Source organism: Gekko japonicus, unplaced genomic scaffold (genome assembly GCF_001447785.1).
Source record: "Gekko japonicus isolate JY-2015 unplaced genomic scaffold, Gekko_japonicus_V1.1 scaffold674, whole genome shotgun sequence".
Classification (NCBI taxonomy): Eukaryota; Metazoa; Chordata; class Lepidosauria; order Squamata; family Gekkonidae; genus Gekko; species Gekko japonicus.
In genome coordinates this window covers 616,879-636,924 of record NW_015172574.1, presented here as the reverse complement: position 1 = coordinate 636,924, position 20,046 = coordinate 616,879, and the positions used below count along the sequence as shown (strand labels likewise).

At 43.9% G+C, this 20,046-nt stretch overlaps 1 protein-coding gene across 1 annotated transcript in view; it reads right to left on the bottom strand.

The window, feature by feature from the left end:
• NUP93 (nucleoporin 93kDa) overlaps positions 1–20,046 on the bottom strand; it is a 119,529-nt gene that overhangs the window by 41,697 nt on the left and 57,786 nt on the right. Inside the window, exons 4-5 of the mRNA XM_015421389.1 lie at positions 6,910–6,972; positions 5,343–5,471 (exon numbers count right to left, since the gene is read on the bottom strand). Of these exons, the coding sequence (XP_015276875.1) occupies positions 5,343–5,471; positions 6,910–6,972 (192 nt within the window). The remainder of the gene's footprint in view (positions 1–5,342; positions 5,472–6,909; positions 6,973–20,046) is intronic.

Below are 20,046 nucleotides of genomic sequence, written 5' to 3'. Positions count from 1 at the left end.
TATTTCTCCATGTTTGATTCATTGTTTTCTCTCTCATCAAGACTTTGCTCCATTTTCCACTGATAAAACTGACTCTACGAGTTCTTCCTTTACCAATATACCTTCTGACCAGTGTTCCTTCTAAGCTGAGTTAGTGTGAGCTAGCTCACAGGTTTTTAGCCTCCAGCTCATCTTAGCTCAGGAGGGATGGCCTCCAGAGCAAACTAATTTATGCAGGAGCCAAATCTCTCACTCACAACTTTAATGCCATTAGCTCAGAGTAGAATTTTTGCTCACAAGACTCTACAGCTTAGGGGGAACATTGCTTCTGACCTTTAAAGCCCCTAATGATCAGGGACCAATGTATCTACGGAACCACCTTTCCCGATATGTCCCCCGAAGAGCTTTACTCTCAGAAGATCAAAACTTACTTGTGATCCCTGGCCCAAAAGATGCCCGGCTGTCCTCAACTGGGGCCGTGGCCTTTTTGGCCTTGGCCCTGGGCTGGTGGAACTCTCTACCTAGTAACATCCATGCCACGCTGGATCTTGCTCAGTTCCGCAGAGCAAAACGAAGATGTTCCACCAGGCCTACAGTTGAGGATAGTAACTTTTTTAAACCATGTTTCCATCTGGCCTACCACTCCCAGTCTGTGATCTGATCCACACTATGGAGGGACTGGAGTTATATGTACGCCATTGTTTTATCTGGAAGAATTCTACTGTTTTATCTGTTTTTAATTACTTATTAATCTTTATTTGCTGTTTAACTGTGTATGTTTAATTATGTTGTACATCGCCCTGAGCCCTCCAGTGGAGGGCGGATTATAAATTTAATAAATAATAATAATCCTGGCTTTCCCTTTACCTCACTGGTGCAACCCCCTCCATGTTTTCAGATTGACTGCAGCACTCTGTGGCTGCCATTCTGTGATTATCCCTCAGGCAGCCATTTTTTGGTTGCCTATACTCCATTCTCATAATTCCAGAAGTGTCTGTAGGCTCAACAAGACTTGGGGTCTTGTGGCATCAGAACCAGTGTTTGGACCGGGCATCACTGTATGTCATCGTGCAGGGGACAGTCTCCAGAGCGTGGGGATGCGTCAGTTGGGGTGGCCCAAAGATTGTTTTGGGGTGCAGCTTGGCCCCAGTGTCTGCCTGTGGTGATTTTCCTGGGGGACCGCATCTTTGGAGCAGCTGGCACAAGAGCTGCGCTTTGGACCAGTACACGGCCTATGTTCCCGTGAAGGGGAGAGTCTGGTGAACATGTGGGTGTATGAAGTGTGCAGGTCTAAATCTCATTTTGGGTGCAGGGGGCACTTCCTTATTCAAATCTTCTTTGAAATACAGGGCTTTGGAGGCACTCTGAATAGAAGCTCGTAGCACCAGAACCAGTGTTTGGACCGGGCTTCACTGTATATCATCTTGCAGGGGACAGTCTTCAGAGCGTGGGGATGTTTCAGTTGGGGTGGTTCAAAGATTGTTTTGGGGTGCAGCTTGGCCACAGTGTCTGCCTGTGTGATTGTCCTAGGGGCACCATACTTTGGAGTAGCTGGCACAAGAACCGTGCTTTGGACCAGTACACGGAATATGTTTCCTCAAGGGGGAAAGTCCACTGAACATGTGGGCGTATGAAGTGTGTAGGTCTCAATGTTATTTTGGGTACAGAGGGCACTTCCTTATTCAAATCTTCTTTGAAATACAGGGCTTTGGAGGCACTCTGAATAGAAGCTCGTAGCACCAGAACCAGTGTTTGGACCGGGCTTCACTGTATATCATCTTGCAGGGGACAGTCTTCAGAGCGTGGGGATATTTCAGTTGGGGTGTTCCAAAGATTGTTTTGGGGTGCAGCCAGGCCCCACTGTCTGCCTGTGTGACTTCCCTGGGGGCACCTCACTTTGGAGCAGCTGGCACAAGAACCACACTTTGGACCAGGACACAGCATATGTCTCCTCGAAGGGGAGAGTTCACTGAACATGAAGATGTATGAGATGTGGCAGTCCAAACCTTATTCCAGGATGTGGTGGGCAAACAGTCAAACCAGTTCCTTATTCAAATCTTTTTTTGAAATACACCTGAAATAGAAGCCTGTGGTTCCGGAACCAGTGTTTGGACCAGGCATCACTGTATGTCATCTTGCAAGGGACAGTCTCCAAAGCATGGGAATGAGTCCTTTGGGGTGGTCCAAATATTGTTTTGGGGTACAGCTTGGCCCCAGTATCTGACTGTGTGATAGTCCTGGGGGCGCCTCACTTTGGAGTAGCTGGCACAAGAACCATGCTTTGGACCACGACACAGCATATGTCCTCTCAAAGGGGGGAGTTCGTTAAACACGGGAGTGTATGGAAGTTTGGGGGTCCAGATCTTATTTTGGGGTTCAGAGCTTTCAAACTCTCCTCACTTTATGGATGAATTCGTGAATAAGAGCCCAATAAGGAATGAATAAGGAACTGGGAATAAGGAACCAACTTCAGCCTCGTTATTTCTCCTTGTCTAATTCATCCCGCATGTCTCAGCATCATTTCAAACTTCGCCTCGCCAAGCCTGAATTCTTGGTCTTCCCAGCATACCCTCCTCCTTTTCTCTTGACCTTTACTCATCTCCTTTTAAGCGTATCTGGGTTACTTTTGATTCTACTTAGTTTCTCTTCTCTTAAGACTCTCCCACACACATACACAAACACACACACTAAATTTCACCAGCTCAAACTCCTAATATTTCTACAACACACTCTTTTCCTTGACATTTGTTTCTGCCTTTTTTCATTTCTAATTTTCACCAGCACAATAGTCTTCTCAATAGCTTTCCTTTATTCTACCTGTGCCAGCTCCTTTATGTTCTGGATGCTGCTGTGTGTCTTATTTTCTGCTCTTGCCGCCATGACCACGTTACTCCTCTCCCTTATGTGGATTTTACTGGCTTCCATTCACTTTCACTAAATTATAAAAACCTGCTCTTATTTTAATGTCATTTCATTCTACCAGGCCCTACAATTAAGCCAAACAGAAGGTACCAATCCATTTGGCATCACAGAACACAAAGGAAAAGAGAGTTGCTGGGGTATGAGATGTATTGTTTTGGCTCTGAATCTTGACGTTTGAGACCAATGACCAGGTTTAATAAAAGCTCAACTGTCTTTTATACTATGCACACAACCTCAAACAAACTTTTAAGGAATTCAGAAGCACCAGCCTGTTTGTGATGCATGCTGCCTGCGGGGTCTGCTGTTCGACTTCTAAGCAAGGAGGAAATGCATCTTTAGTTTCCTCGTGCAGTGCAGCTTTCGTGACAAAGTGACAGCACAGAAAGTTACTATGCAGATGTGCCAGTGCGCCCTTTGACAGACGAGCATTTATCCTCACTAGCTGCAAATGGCAACCAGAAGATGCATTATTCATCAAGCCCAAAATTCCTTCAAACGTTCCTAAACAACAACAACAAAAACCATCGGCAGACGTTTTGGCAACTCTCCAAAGGGTTTGGCCAGAAGCATTTTGTGAACGGTGGGGAAAGGTAGAACGCTGCCAGCCGGCTTGCCATTTTGGCTCAGCTTCGTGGCTTGAGCATATCCAGAAGTTCAGAAGATATGTGGGAGATTCAAAGAGTCCTGCGGAGAATGGGATGATGATGGAGCAGCCTTGCTGCATAGTTGCTACTGATGCAAACCCTGTGACCACAGAAGGAAACCACCAGCGGAGAAAAACAATCCCAGAGCGGTGGATCTATTCTAAATTGGACTCTTGAACTGAACACCCCAAAGTTCACACCAGAGCATATTTTCACCTTTTTGCCAGACAGCACATCTTTTAGGTGACGGGGAGCTGTAATAACCTCCACAAAGAGGGAATCTGTTTGCTGGCTTATTTGAACCATAAAGCATTGCCTATTAATTGGCCTTACTTCTGTAAGCAACGGGTCGGTATTACCACTAGCCTAATGCTTGAAAACTGGCTCCCTGGCTGACCTGCTTCCTGCTGGGTTTGGATCTCAGCCTTTTGACTGATTCTGTGTATCGAGAAATATCAGTTAAAACTCTTATTATATTGTCCAGGGTGAGTGACTGTCTCTGAGAGCCTCTCTCTCTCACACACACACATGAACAGGCAGTTTCACTCTAATAAGCTTAAGAGCAACCCAGGATGGGAAAGTGAAGCAGGAGGCTTTGAACACAGCAGATGCACTTCAAAACTTCCCAGGCCTTTGACTTCCGAAGCTGGGAACAGCACACATCAAGGATTTCTAATGCTCTCACAGTGTCACACCGGCATTATGAAAGCTCTGAAGAAGAGAACAGAGATTGCAAGATGACAGGCCACGTTCCGTCTGTTAACCCGTTCTTGGAACCTGAGCAAACCTTCTGGACTTCCCTCCCCCACTCTTTGATAATCCTGTCGCCTGTGATCAGGCAAGCACACTAATTAATGGCGGAGACAAGCCTTGACTATCAGTTCTGAAGAGACCGTGGTATTTGATGTTCCAAAGGAAGGTTAAACTGCCATTCATATAAACCCCAGAAGTAGTCCAAAGCCCTCACAACTGGAGGCTGAGTCTACAAAGCTCTGCTGATTTTTGCTAGATTCAGGGGGATTTCATCAACATCCTCCCCTTACTGGAAAACCAGGTAGCCTGCTGGGACTTCAACAGTAAGGTGCCAGCAAGACATCTTCCAAAAGGGGAAACGCTCCACAAAGAAAATGTTTCTGTGATTCTCAGAGACTTCAGCATTCCCTGAAACCCACTGAAGACCCTGTGTTATTTCCGAATCTCAATACCCATCCTAGCCAATAAATACAACTGATATAAAAGAGCTTCATAAATTTATCCCACAACAACACCACCAAAAATACTTTTAGAGGAAATCAGAAGGAGGTGGGAAGGACTCCAAGCTCAAACAGGAATTGTGTTCACTGAGATTCTGTGGAAGTGGAGAAAAAGAGCAGAACATGGTAATGGGCAAAGGACTCCACTTCCTGACAATCTCAGCTAGTTTCTAGGTCTTATAGATGTAAACACACAAAAGAAAAAGTGCAGTGGGTAATGCATGATCACAGAAGACAGAGGGATAACTCAACAAGATTTCCAGTCACCCAAGGCAGAGCTAGCCTTTCTCCATTATATGCAAAACAAGAGAGCTCATATAAATTTGTTCAATGGACACAAATGGCTATAATGCTACAGAATTCATCTGTCCTTGGTGTAGGATTTGGAGCAGAATTAATATAAATATATAGATTTTTTAAAGTGTGAAAGACATGCAACCATGATCATAGTTTGCTAATTTGAGAAGCCCGCAACCAAAGAATTTAGCTGTTTGGTTCAAATCAGTGTTTCTGGTAACATAATCACAACAGACCCCCAAGGTACCTCATTCTCCTGCGTAAAATCCAGGGCATCTTCTCCAGAAGCCAGCAGTGTATGGAGGATCCGTTGCTTCACCTGTTCCCACTCGACCAACATTGATTCCCGATGATACTCCTCAGCCATGGCAAAGGTCTAAGACAAACAGAAGTATGTGCAGAAAACAAAGGGCCCCAAGACACACCCAGAGATCAAGAGCAAACATCACTCGGCACCTCTAACTGCTCCCGCTATTAACTGAGCGCAAGCTTTTCAGAACAATAAAGGCAATACTAAATAGTGACCAGAGTAAGAAGGGAACTGTAAAGGTTAGTGTATTATTTGATGGCATGTATTTTAACTTCAGCCAGAGTGGTTAGAGTGTTGGGCAGAGAACTGGAAGACCTGGGTTCAAATTTTCACTCTGCCATGAAAGCCTGGGGCAGTGATACGCTGTCAGCCTAACCTACCTCACAGAGTTGCTGTGAGGATAAAATAGAAGAGAGGGGAACAATATAAGGCTCTTTGAGCCTCTGTTAAGGAGGATGAAGAAGAAGAGAGAAGAGATTGGATTTATACCCCGCCCTTCACTCGTAGTCTCAGAGCGGCCTTTCCCTTCCCCACAACAGACACCCTGTGAGGCAGGTGGGGCTGAGAGAGCTCTCTCTCGAGAACTGCTCTTGAGAGAACAGCCCTGAGAGAACTTGTGACTGACCCAAGGTCACTCCAGCAGCTGCATGTAGAGCAGTGGGGAATCAAACCCAGTCTCCCAGATAAGAGTGCATACTCTTAACCACTACACCAAACTGGCTCTCTCCTAAACTGCCTCTGGGGTAGAAATAAAATAAATAAAAGCTGGGGTAGAAATGAAATACAGTAATAAATACAATCTCATTAGCCATGGGGCTGAAAAAAACTAACCTGGTAACAAAAATAAGCACCTGACTTCTCAGGATCCTGGCAGCAACCTAAACTAGAGACTGGCAATAGTCACCCAGCTGTCTCAATGTGGCCCCCACGCGGCTCCGCCTTCCAAGGATGACTCTCCCAGTATCGTTTCCCCAGCTGCTTTCTTCCACACTGAGATACAGCCAAGGGCACTCTTGAACTGGAACACAGGCTCCCACAGCCCCTCTCATGCACTTCGATCGCTCTTTCTCCTGAGCAAGTCAAGATACAGGCAAATGAAACTGAACGGCAGAGGTGCATGAACAGCAAAGTCTGCCCAAACCATAGCTGCTCTTTGGTCTGGGGTAAAAATGGCCCAAAGGAGACCTTTCTTCACATCTTGGCTCATGAAGCAGGGATGTAGCAGCAGGAGCAAATATCATGGGGCCTTGTTCCATTCAAAATAGAGCCATTTTTGAGCTGCTGACCAAACCCAGTTTTGTTTTTGTTTTGGCCACCAGGGAGGCCACCAGGGAAGGCTCAGCAGAGGAACACAATGGCGCACCACCTCTGCTTCTCATCTGCAGTGAAATCCCCTTGCCCGGAGTTGCCATAAATCAGTTGACTTGATGGCACTTACATACATATGAAATACATTCACAGGACATCAGTTAAGATTTCTTCCACACCCCCATCCCCAACTTACCCGTTTCCTAGATTCTTCAATGGCAGACAGCAAAGCATTATCTTTTTCATTTTTGAGGAATCCCTAGAGAAAGAAGAACACTGTTTCAGCTGAAAGTCAATTTAATGTTTAAAATCCAGACACACTAGTTGTGCTAAAGGGCAACCCAATGTGGTCACCAGTCTATGTCAAGTGAAAGGTTGTTTCAACTGAAGGGGGGGGGGAGCCCTGAGATGCCCGTAAAGTTTTGTATGGAAATGAAATACGTTAATCTTTTTTTTAAGTGCATGAACTCCAAACCAAGTGTCCTGCTTCAGTACTCTCTTATCTCTGGCGTGCAGCATTGGCTTCCTTCTCCCACTCCGTTTGAGGAGAATTGGATGAAAACTTGTCAGATAGATGAGAAATGATTAAGTGTGCTTGTCTGTTTTTTAAAAAGGCAAAGAGATGATTCAGCAAAGGTACACCCAAAGACCCAAGTCATGGACAGCCACAGCACTTAAAGCATGCAGATATTCACAAAGGTGCAAGGAGACTGAATGGCTGAAGTGCTTGGGAAACAATTGCCGATAGTCCCTTATCCTCCCAACGTGTGACAAAAGCCTCAATTCCAAAGCTATTTTATTTCTGTTTCCTCTGTATTTTTATATATCACATTATTTTGGAAGACTTTAATGCTGCCAGCCAATTGCCTGGGCAAGGCCTAAAAACCTCTAATTTATTTTACACGGCCTGCTCTCCCCACTCTATTGATTCCTGAACTCAGGGAGGCAGGCAGCCATCAGCCTTGTGGATGCACGAAAATACATTCATTTGTGTTTTGCCACATACCTTCATCTTAAACATTTCTTTATTTTGGATGGATAACCAGCCCCATTCCCAAGGCAGGAAACAGCCCCTCAAAATGGGAGGCAGGGTGAGTCAGCTGCACTGCTGCCTTTAAAGGTAGGCGGCTCAGATGTCATAGACGCAATCTGGACCCAGGAGGTGAGCGTGGGCACAGTCCCAGCTTCATAGCAGCCAGGGTTCATAATGGTCAGACAGAGAAACAAAAACAGGTCCGGGGGGGGGGGGGGGGGGAGGAGGCGGCGGCAGGAGGCAGTATCTGAATCCCTTGACTCAATCCCTTAACCCTGGATATGGTTTCATCTGCACTGGGCCTTCACCTTCTCTCTCAGTCATAACCAATGCTCCCTCTAAGCTCTGGAGTCTTGTGAGCAAAAATTCTTCTTTGTGAGCTACTGGCATTGAAGTTGTCAGCAAGCGATTTGTCCACTGCATAAATTAGTTTGCTCCGGAGCCATCCTTCCTGAGCTGAGACAAAAATCTGTGAGCTGGAGGCTAAAAAACTGTGAGCTAGCTCACACTAACTCAGCTTAGAGGGAACACTCATAACCCAGTTTTTGAGGATTGCTCAGAGGATAAAATGAGATGATCTCATGCACAATCCCTTTCTGACCCCACTGAAAGAAAGGAAAGTGGGGCAAACAACAAAGTAATACCAACTTAAAAAAACAAAAACAAGTAAAAATATTTGTTGTATCAACTACTCTTCGTTACAAGCTGGGTAAGCAATGTTTTGAAGTACTTTGAGTGGGGGGGAGCTCTCATCTTGCAAACTGATTAACCTCTAAAGTTTGTCCCATCATTTATTTAAAGAATTTAAATTCTGCTTCTCATGAGCAAAGACCTTCTTGAAGTGGCTAACAAAAAACCCCCACCCACAATTAAAATTACAATAAAATAACTAAACTCCACATAAAACAACTTGATTATCTCACATGGAAGAGGCAGATTGGCAAGGGAATGGGAAGCAACAGCTGGATCAGCTGTGTGGCAAGCCATCAACAACATTGGGTTGGATCCAGACTAAATTGCCAATCCCCCCCCCAAATGTCATTCCTCAGGGCCCCCATCTGCCAGAAGCAGCGTTTTGTAGAGATCAATGGGCTGCAGGGGGGGAGGTCCCTTCTGCCATTTGGGAAATTTAGTCTGGATCTGACCCATCGCCTTGTCCTCTGCCCATGTTCCCTTGGATTCAGCATACAGACAGTAGAAACAAGAGGGCACTCTCTAATGAGACGTGTTAAGTACAGCAGCAGACAGGTATGGCTCACTTTGACCTGAACAGCCAACACACAAGATCGGGGGCACCACTGGTCTCAACTCTTCAACATGCCTATGAACCTGAACACTACCTTACAAAGTTTGTTGCTCCAATAAGTGACGGTGTTGCCTATTTTATTCCTTTGGTAAGAAATGGAACAGACAAACAAGGCCCCAGAGAAATGATTCAAGGGTCTTTTTACTGAACTCTGGAAAACTGTTATCCTAATACTTAAAGGAAACTATAAATGGCTCTTCAACTGTAGCTACTGTAACAATTTAGTGCCATTTTTTATAAAAAATGCAGTTCTGATTAGTTTATTTAGGTGGGGTAGCCGTGTTGGTCTGAAGCAGCAGAACGACGTTTGAGTCCAGTGGCACCTTTAATACCAACAAAGTTTTATTGGTCTTAAAGATGCCACTGGACTCAAACTTTGTTCTAATAAGTTTGCATGCACTAAATCCAAACAATATGGGATGTGCTATCACAAAACAAGAATGAGAACGGATGGGGATATTAAGAATAATAATATCTATATTAAAAATGTTATTAAAAATTCCAGTGGAGATGGTATCAGACACCTTTATGGCTGAAATATATTTATGACCTAGATACAGCAAACTACTGGTGCTGTCAACCCAAAATTGCAGTTATGTTACATATGAACACATGAACCTGCCTTAGACTGAATCAGATTATTGGCCTATCAAGGTCAGTGTTGTCTACTCAGACTGGCAGCGGTTCTCCAGGGTCTCAGGCAGAGGTCTTTCACATCATCTGTTATCTGATCTTTTTAACTGGAGAAGCTGGGGATTGAACCTGGGACCTTCTGAATGCCAAGAAGATACTCTACCACTGAGCCCCAGCCTCTCCCCATATTCGGGAACTGTCCAAAAATCATTTCCTTTTGGGAACAGACCTGCTGAAGCATTACAACTGGGGTTTCGTAAAGAATCATACAGGGTCCAATGATATAGCAATGGTTACGGCTTTAGTGATGGTGGGTAGAATGAGTCCAGCAGCAGCATGAGAAGGAAGAAGAAGAGGTGGAGATTGGATTTATACCCCACCCTTCACTCAGAGTCTCAGAGCAGCTTACAAACTCCTTTCCCTTCCCCTCCCCACAACAGACACCCTGTGAGGTAGGTGGGGCTGAGAGAGCTCTGAGAGAACTGTCCTTGAGAGAACAGCTCTGACAGAACTATGGCTTGCCCAAGATCATCCAGCAGCTGCAGGAGGAGGACTAGGGAATCAAACCCGGTTATCCCAGATTAGAGTACACACATTTAACCACTACACCAAACTGGCTCTCATGGAAATCAAAGAAATCACGATCTCTCAGGGGTTGGCATAAATAGATTTGAAAGGCAGCAATGTTAACTGAACTGACATTATAAAAGAGAAGGAAAGTAGAATCAAGCGTATTTGTGAGAAATGGGATACTGCTCATTGAACACTAGGAGACGAAGTTTCTAGACTCTGTACAATTTTATATATTATTTTCTTTGCCTAATAAAAAAGTACAGAAAAAACAATCTATTGCATAATTCAGAATAAGGTGGTAGTGATGGTGGCAGTTAATAATCTAAAGAAACACATATGCAACACACCTTGAGTTCTTCTTTGGTTCGATTCCAAATACACTCCATCAGACCATGTATTAGTAAATTTACTGAAGCTATCTGAACGCAAAAACAGAAGCGTAAATGCTAGTTTACAGAGAGGGTTCAAGCACTGTGTAATTTTGCACAACTATGGAATTAAAAGATTTGGTGTAATGATGACAAGCAGGAATAAAGTGGAGGTTAATGGCAATGGTGAGTAGTTAATTCCCCTTCCTCATCCAAACAAAAGCTCATGCCCAGGTTCCCAAGTTCAGAAGCAAAAAGCAGGCAGGGAGATACCATTAGGAAATACGGCACCATGAAAGGACATTGAAGCTGTGCTACAAAGTCTCATTCCAGTCCACAATAGAGAGTCCATTCAAGTGTGGCTCCCCAAGATCCAAGGTTAGCCACTAGTGTTCTGACCCAAAGTGGAAATGGGGGGGGGGAGAAACTTTTGGGAAATCACTATTTAATCATGGTTCAGAGAGCAAAATCGAATCTCCACTTTACACACTTCCCTCTCCTTCTTTTTATCCTTCTAAATGTGAGCAATAGCGTAACAGTACAGTAAACAAAGCACACTTAAACAAAGCTTAGCAAACCAGTTTCAGAACCCAGTTTCACACACTGAGTTAATACTTAACTGTAGTGAGTAGGGTTTGAAGAAAGAGCCTCATGTCATAAGAACAGTTAGGAAGAGAAGTCTGACAGCAGACTGCTGGATTATGGAGGGTCAAGACTGGAGAAGTTCAAAAGGTTGGAGAAGTTCAGAAGAGAGATGTCCAGAATGAGACAGTCAACTGCTATGAAGAGCATAAAGGAAGACGAAGGCTGGGGGTAGGGAATCACAATCTTATCAAAAGTACAGGGCTTTTTTTCCTGGGGGAATGCGCCGGAATGGAGTTCCGGAACCTCTTTGACAAAATTCTTTTAAAAATGTTTAAACGTTCATGAGTTTTCAGTACATAGATTGAAAACTTCATTTCCCTCTGGTACCTCTTTTTTTTTCTTTAAAGCCCTGTAGAAGTATGTAACCTCCAAACCAAGAAAGATGAAAACCACAGATCTTTACCTCAAGGTTTCCAATGAGTTTTGGAATGAATATAGCTTTACTGTATAACAACATTGCTATAAGAAAAATAATGGAGATATTATTGCTTTTTAAAATGCTTCACTTTTCTCATTCCCATTCCTCCTGTGCTGACCAGCCCATATCCTTTCCATACCAGATGGCATAGAACTTTTTGTGCTGCACTCTGTTCGCCTGACTCAAAAACCTCAGACCACACTCCTCAAATACAGCTCTCTACTTTTCCCATTCTCTGACCATCCCAGCTGAGAATACGAGGCTCAGAAAGCTATCATCCTGGTTCTCTCTTTTAAACTGGGGTGAGGAGAAAAACAGGATTGCAGGAAAGAGAGTATGAAGAGAAAGAAAAGGGCAGAGACCTTGAGAAAACAGAGCAGGTGGGATTCTACAGCTTTTCTCAGAAAGTAGTAAACCTGCCCTCACCTCCCTATATTCTGACCAATGACTGCAAAGGCATTCATGATAGCACACATTTAAAAACACTATTTTATCAGAGCCTCACCCCATGCCCCAAGGGCTGCACTCAACTAAAAGTGGCTGAAGTACCCTGAACATGGATATAACTGGGAATCAAAATCCATATTCTACAGTTTCCACAGTTTGTAGTGAAAAAGAACACAGTGTAGTAGATTATTAAGAAAGCTGTTGAGCCCTCTGTGTGGCACTCTAGTATGACCAAAAGACAGCGCTCATATGGGGCTATGCAGGCAGAAGGCTTGATTCTCTGTGGCCAGGGTGTCAATTTACTTTGGAACCCAATGATGGCCCTTAATCACCCCTTCACTTTTCTCTTCTGAGTGAATGTTATAGATTAAAAAATAGTATGTTACTGTAAGGGATACTGTTGTCCCCCTCCCTTTCTGGTCGGTGGCCTGGCCCTACCCAACAGGGACTGTAGAAAAGTACAGTGAACCTCTATGAGTGGAGCATTCAGATATTCACTACGCTCCCTCAAATCCTTGCCATACACAAGCCCTCCCATCATACACGATTTCCTGGTAACAGCCTTTTTGCAAGGGGGGAGGAGGAGGAGGAGGAGATTGGATTTATATCCCACCCTTCACTCAGAGTCTCAGAGTGGTTTACAAACTCCTTTCCCTTCCCTTCCCCACAACAGATACCCTGTGAGGTAGGTGGGGCTGAGAGAGCTCTGAGAGAACTGCCCTTGAGAGAACAGCTGTGCCAGAACTATGGCTTGCCCAAAGTCATATAGCAGCTGCTAGTGGAGGAGTGGGGAATCAAAACCGGTTCTCCCAGATTAGAGTCCGTGGACTTAACCACTATTCCAAACTGGCTCTCAGGGTACTTTTGACAACTCTCCCTGTATTTGGTAACTGGCTTTCCAATTCCTGACTGCTTATGTTTTCTTTTTTTAAGTCCCCACCAGTAGAATTCTGTACCAATGGCTTACCACTCATGCACAGTTCAGCATCTAGCTCAGATATTCAAGGTTTTTAGCATTTTAAAGCAAGTTCCCAGACTTCATGGCTGTTCACATATGTTGGAAAATACAGAAGTAATGCATACAACAGCTTGCTTGTTCAAGGGCAAACAGTCTGGCAATTTCCACATGGGTTGTCTCCCCCTGGTTCAACGCTTTTGGGAAGCAGGTTTTTCTCCTGCTTCCCCACAGCATCATGGTGCATTTGTGCACCTCCTGGGGTTTCCCTGGCTTTTCTCCAGTCTTTCTCAAACCTGCTTCCCTGCCCACGTGGCAGCCATTTCCACAATCTTTCACTGCAGCAGGCATTTCCTCCCCCTGCTGGCTGGGTGGGTGGGGCTTTTAACCCCCCCCCCCCGAAAGAGGCACTAGAAAATCATTATAATACCATACCGTGTATCAAGTTTCTCTGAATTCCTTTGATATTTTTAAAAGTGGCTATCTCCTTCCGTTGCAGAAATGTAAGGGGAAAGGCATAGCTCTGCAATGGAAGACTCTAGAGACTTAGTTTTTTAAAAAGGTGGTAATTCAGGTACCCTGGTAGCCCAGGATGCAAGCAGCCACTGGGGCAAAGAAATGGCAGGGACACCTGCCATGTGGAAGCACCACTGCGGCTGCACTTTATCAATAAGTACGTCAGCAATGGAAAAACCACACAAGCCTGTCCCTCAATGCAAAACCCCCTCCGTAGGCAAATTTGTTCCTCACTGCCTATGATCATGTTTTCTCTTTCATTTACCCATTTTTTGCTGGCACCTGTTCACACTGTAGGGATAAAATAAATATTAAACAAAATTATGCAACAATCTCAGATACTGGGTTCAGACAAAAATTACAAAAGAAAGCTATCATTTATTTCTAGAACAAAATTAGGATTCCTTTGACACAGAGAAAGGAAAATCCCATTTTTATTAATTAATTAATTTATTTATTTATTATATTTATATCCTGCCCTCCCCAATGGGCTCAGGGCGGCTCACAGAGGCAAGGTAAAACCGAGCCATAATTAAAACATATGATACATAATAGAAACATCCAACATTAAAACAGTGGTGCTCAATCAATTATTAAATATAAGTCCAAGATGGCTCAGCTCAGTTCTTCTCCAGAATCTTCTGACCTTTATGGTCTCATTCCTGTTCATCATCCTTAAAAGTTGTATTTTTTTTTTTGGGGGGGTGTCATTTTAAGTAGCTGGCACCTCTTCTAAGAAGCTACTCTGAACACAGGAAAAACTTAAAGAGAGAGAGGTGCACATTTCTAAAGTTATGTGGAGGGGATATGCTAGGAAGATGTGATTCTGCTTGCGGTGACTGTATCTCAGATGAATGTTTTTACAAAGGCATGTTTAGACCTGCTTCATGAATCACACAGGCCATGCAGTTCACATAAAACTGTTTTGAACTCCACTAGGATGCACAAGTCTAAAAAAACACACGCTGCATTGTAGAAGTGAAGTGTATTATCCTTTGCTGCTCGCCATATGAAAATCAGGAAGAGAACTGGGAACCTACTTGCTTACATTTTAAAAGAGGAGAAGCAGCAAAAAAAGATAATTGCATCCAATGTTAATCTATGAGAGTGTCTCTTAACCTTTAATCCATTGTTGCCCACCAAGTACACAATATTATCACCATCAAATGCCTTCCAAGCAAAAACATCAGGACATAAAAACAGTAACTGACCTGGATGGCCCAGGCTTGCCCGATCTCATCAGACCTCAAAAGCTAAGCAAAGTCAGTCCTGTTTAGTACTTGGATGGGAGACCACCAAGGAAGTCCGGGGTTGTTACACAAAGCCAGGCAATGACAAACGAATGGCAAAACATCTCTTGCCTTGAAAACGCTATAGGGTTGCTGTAAGTCAGCTGCAACTGGACAGCAAAAATAATATGTATACACATGCACACACTCATTCAATGAGATGCTTGAGGACCATCAGCCAATACTTTAACATTAGTCTTGATTCCTATTTGCTGGCCGCCACTTTTTGAAGGCCCCGGGAAGGTCAAGCAGAATAAAGCAAACCTGTTCTGCTGGTTCACAGAAGCCACTGCAAGTGGGGGAAAGAAGCTGTCTAAAATTCCAAATGCCCCTGAGATTTATATACCACAGGGGAAGGGGGTGTGCCTGGCCCCTGTTAAAAACACTGCCATGTGGTGCCATGTGGAAATCCCAAAACAATCTACATGAAGTGATTTGGAGATGAAACATCAAGAAAAAAGTTGAGACAATAAATGGAAAATGGGCTTGCTTGCTAAATGGCTTTATGCACAAGAGGTATGAGAACAGTAGGAAGAAAATAAGAAGGGTTAAGAATGATTAAATCTGAAATGAAGTTCATTCCTTCGCAGAATTTACATCAAATCTCTTACCATTGGTTCACAAAGCAAACAAGCAGGATGACCATATACCAAGGCTGGGAATGACATGAATGGTTCAGGACTACCTTGCTTCAGTTTTTATCGTTCCTGTCCAGAGTCTTGGGATTTAGTACTTTTCTTCCAGTAGGCCACGATTCTATCTCTGAACACTCAAATTCCAGCCCTTTGTATAATTTTACTTGTGCCATTCTACACCACCATGTGAATAGTTTAACACAAAGTCTGCTGCACAGAGGCTGCAAATTGAATGAGAGTTGCTTCCAACATAATTTTTTTAAAGACCTTGTTATATTTGTTCCTTAAAAGATGCAAGCAAATATTATGATGGATGGACAACATAACTCATTATGTGGATTAGAATACGTCATTTGTTACACAGGCTTAATGTTTAGAAACACAGACAAATAACCAGAGCCGTCAACCAACAAAAGAGTTTTAATTGATGAGCTAGTAAAAGGGCAGGTGATTAATCAATTAAATTTTTAATAAATGTGCTCATTAGCAGATTACTGTAGGTGCTTTTCTTATCCAGGTTCGGGAGGAAGTGTAAGATAATTTAATAAAAAAGTGGTATTTTTCAAAAAGAAAAATACTATGGCTTAGCCCAGACTAATGGGAAACTGTGGTTTGCTTCTAAACACATGAGCCTGCAAAATCCTGACACGCACACAGGTGTGAACATATAGTTACCTACACACTACCTTCCACAGCATATTTATTGTTTATTACATTTTTATCCTGCCCTTACTCCAAGGATCCTTAGCCACCATCCCATTTTATCTTTGTGCTTTGTCAAATTGTTTACACACACACATACACATGAAGAGTTGGTTTTTATACTCCGCTTTTCTCTACCGTAAGGAGTCTCAAAACAGCTTACAATCACCTTCCTTTCCTCTTGTCATAACAGGCACTTGTGAGGTAGGTGGGGCTGAGAGAGTTCTGAGAGAACTGTGACTGGCCCAAGGTCATCCAGCAAGCTTCATGTGGTGGAATGGGGAATCAAACCCAGTGCTCCAGATAAGAGTCTGCCACTCTTAACCACTACACCATGCCGGCTCTACAAAGAGACCTTTGTAATTAACATAACAGCCGGCCAATCACTGCTGTGCAAATATGGCATCTCTGGTTACTTTTGAGTCAACAATGAGTAAAAACCGAATTTGCGTCACAAGTGCTGTGAGTACATTTCCACAGTGGGTTTGTCACCAAAATTACATCTGTCTAGACATCCCTGATTAAGCTCTGTCTGATTGTCCTCCTTCTAGAAATAACTGCATGAAAAACCGAATTTTACATCTTTTCTAGAAGACACTGCCACTTTCGACCAGTCTCTGCTTGGCTCTGGACATCCTTTTATTCAGAGTGCCTCTCTAGGGTGGCTTGACGACCATATTTGGCATATGGAAAGTACCCATCATAGTTTGTTTTGTTTTCCCCAGAAGGTTGCAGGTTGTATCCCTTTCCTAGTATTTCAGCCCAGCTTTGAAGGAACACATCTATCTCACATAAAACATTAATATTCTTGGGATGAGAGTCTGGAAAAGGATGCATGGTTTGACCCTCTAACAATACATCCACATACTTACTAAGAAGAGAACAAACATATTTTCAAAAAAGTGGCCCTTGGAAAGAACACAACACAAGCCATCATCCCATCAGAATCAAAGGCAGTACACACAGTACCTTTTCCCTAGGAAATGCTTGTAGCATGAATCAGCTTCTGATATGCTATAGCTGAACACTTGAGGCTTTGGTCCCTGGTGGGGAAAGGCAGGATTTAGATGTTTAAATAAGTAGGCCAGCTTGAGAAAATAGCCACCCTAAATGGGACTGCTCCTGCCCAACAGTGTATAAGCCAAAAGTAATTTCTGTTCGTATACAGAAATGAGCCATAAATCAAGTGGGGCTCTGTTTTGCTTTGCTCACCTTCCTTTCTAGCTCCCTTAGAACGACACATTATTTAAAATATTGTCAACTCGCTTCATCTTCTGTAGGGCATGGAGTTGGCTAAAAGATGTCTAGTTAAGGGATTATTAGCCACCGACAGCAGCTGAAAGGCAAACAATACATACAAGATAATCCATATTCCAGTTTACACATTACAGCCATTTGTTACGGCCCACACATGCAAGCACAGGCACTTGTGGGGTACTCAAAAATGGTTTCAGGGTAATTATCAAGTGTTACACAGGCACTGCTGCACTTGGATTACTGTATTGTACAACTACAGTGTTTAGGTTCTTGCAGGATTCTGAACAGTTTGGCAACTGAGGAGGAGTCATGTATAGTGATGATTCTGTACAGGAAGGGAGAAGGAGAGCATGAACTAATGGCAGGGTGATCAGGAGCAAAGTGGAATGACAAGGCAGAATGAGCAAGAGACCTGACCTCCACCCCCACCCTGAAAACCCAACTGCTCAAGCAACAGAAGCAGGCACCCGGGACAGCAATTTATTTAGGACTACAAATAAACGACAATATTTGTTCTTTCAATTCTGTATTTTTCTGTATGGTGAATGCTTTCCTCCATATGTTCTGACTCAATAGTTATATCTGTAGATGTTAAAAGAGTCAATTTGGGAGCAGAATCCTGTATAGCAGAGTCAATCTTTGTGATTAGCTTTCCATCTAAATTTTCTAGAGGTAATTCTTGGGCAACTCCATTTTCCTGTAAAGTCAGTTGTATTGTGGCTTCTTTAGCTGAGGACTCCTGTCCAATCATTAACAGTTTCTCTCTTAATTGCTTTAGTCTATTAGTAATTGCTAGTTGGTCCATTGCTGGTAATAGTTAATAAGATTTGAGTAAGTCTTCCAATGTATAATCTTATTTCAAATGTATAATCCAATGTATAATATTATTTAACATCTATATGCGCCCCCGTGCCCAGATTGCTCGGAGTTATGGGCTGGGGTGTCATCAATATGCAGATGACACCCAGCTCTATCTAATGTTGGGTAGCCGGTCGGACTCCGGCCCGGATGACCTCCATCGGGCGTTGCAAGCTGTGGCAGGTTTGCTCAGGCTGAGTCGACTAAAGCTGAACCAGGCGAAGACAGAGGTCCTGGGCCTAGGTCGGGTTGGTTCGGGCTCCCTCTCCCGATCTTCGACGGGGTGCCTTTGGTACCAGCTCTGAGGGTTAGGAGTTTGGGGGTGCTCCTGGACTCCTCTCTAACAATGGAGGCCCAGGTGGCAGCCACTGTCAAGTCAGCCTTTTACCGTCTGCGGCTGGCACGGCAGTTGGCTCCCTACCTTGACCGCAATGACTTGGCCACGGTAATCCACATGACGGTCACCTCAAGGCTAGACTACTGTAACGCTCTCTACATGGGGCTGCCTTTGTCACAGATCTGGAAGCTGCAGCTGGTGCAGAATGCAGCAGCCAGGCTGTTGATGGGTCTCTCTAGGCGGGACCACATCCAGCCTGCGCTGAAAGCACTGCACTGGCTGCCAATAGCGTACTGAGTCCGCTTCAAAGTGCTGGTTCTTACCTATAAAGCCCTATATGGCCAGGGTCCAGCTTACCTAAGGGACCGCCTTTCCCCATATGTTCCCCCAAGGGCACTACGGTCTGGGGCAAAACATCTTTTGGCTGTACCAGCACCCAGAGAGGTTAAATATGCTGCTACAAGGGCCAGGGCTTTTTCGGTGGCAGCTCCTATCTGGTGGAATGAGCTCCCGGAGGAGACCAGGGCCCTGCGGGACCTGATGTAATTCCGCAGGGCCTGCAAGACGGAGCTCTTCCGCCAGGCTTTTGAGTAGGAGCCACCACTGTCACTATACCACCACCGTGTTGCCATTGGCAACGCGAACTGGCCTGGGAACGAGAACCAACATGGGAAGACTGATTAAGAATGAGACAGTAGTACCACCTGAAACATTGTATCAGAGCCCCTGCCTTGGATGTACTATGTGAGCACTGATTTTAGATGTAACTTGACATTTGATTGTTTTACTGATTTTACTGTTTGTATGGCATTGCCTCTTGTTAGCCGCCCTGAGCCCACAGTGGAAGGGCGGGATGTAAGTCTAATGAATAAATAAATAAAAAATAAATAAATAATCAAGGAAGCTTTCCTCATTCATCCGTTGAGAGGTTTGCGGAAGTTCTGACCAATTAATCAAATCTTGTTGTGAATTTTGCAGAGGACTTCCTGGCATAATCCTAGTATCCCTTGTCAAAAAAATCCCCTACTTTTCTCCACTTTTGAGATATATGCGGCTTCTTAGGAAGGAGAGGCACTATCATACAATTTTTAAATGCTCGAACTGGAAAAATCCCTTTGTAACCTAGGCTTTCTTTCTGCGATAGTAATTGTGAAGGTATCCTTGAACTCTTGAAGGAGAGCATAATTCTTTGAGTCTGCCTTTGGCGCTTATTAATTTCCATCCATTCTAGGTCTAGGTGGTCTACTTTAAAATAACTTTCCTTGAGTAAGGTGCTCAGATGCCTTTTCGCCTGTTGCTTATTATTCCACAATGGCATGTAGCCTTTATACGGGCAAATATGCAAGCATACCTTCTCCGGC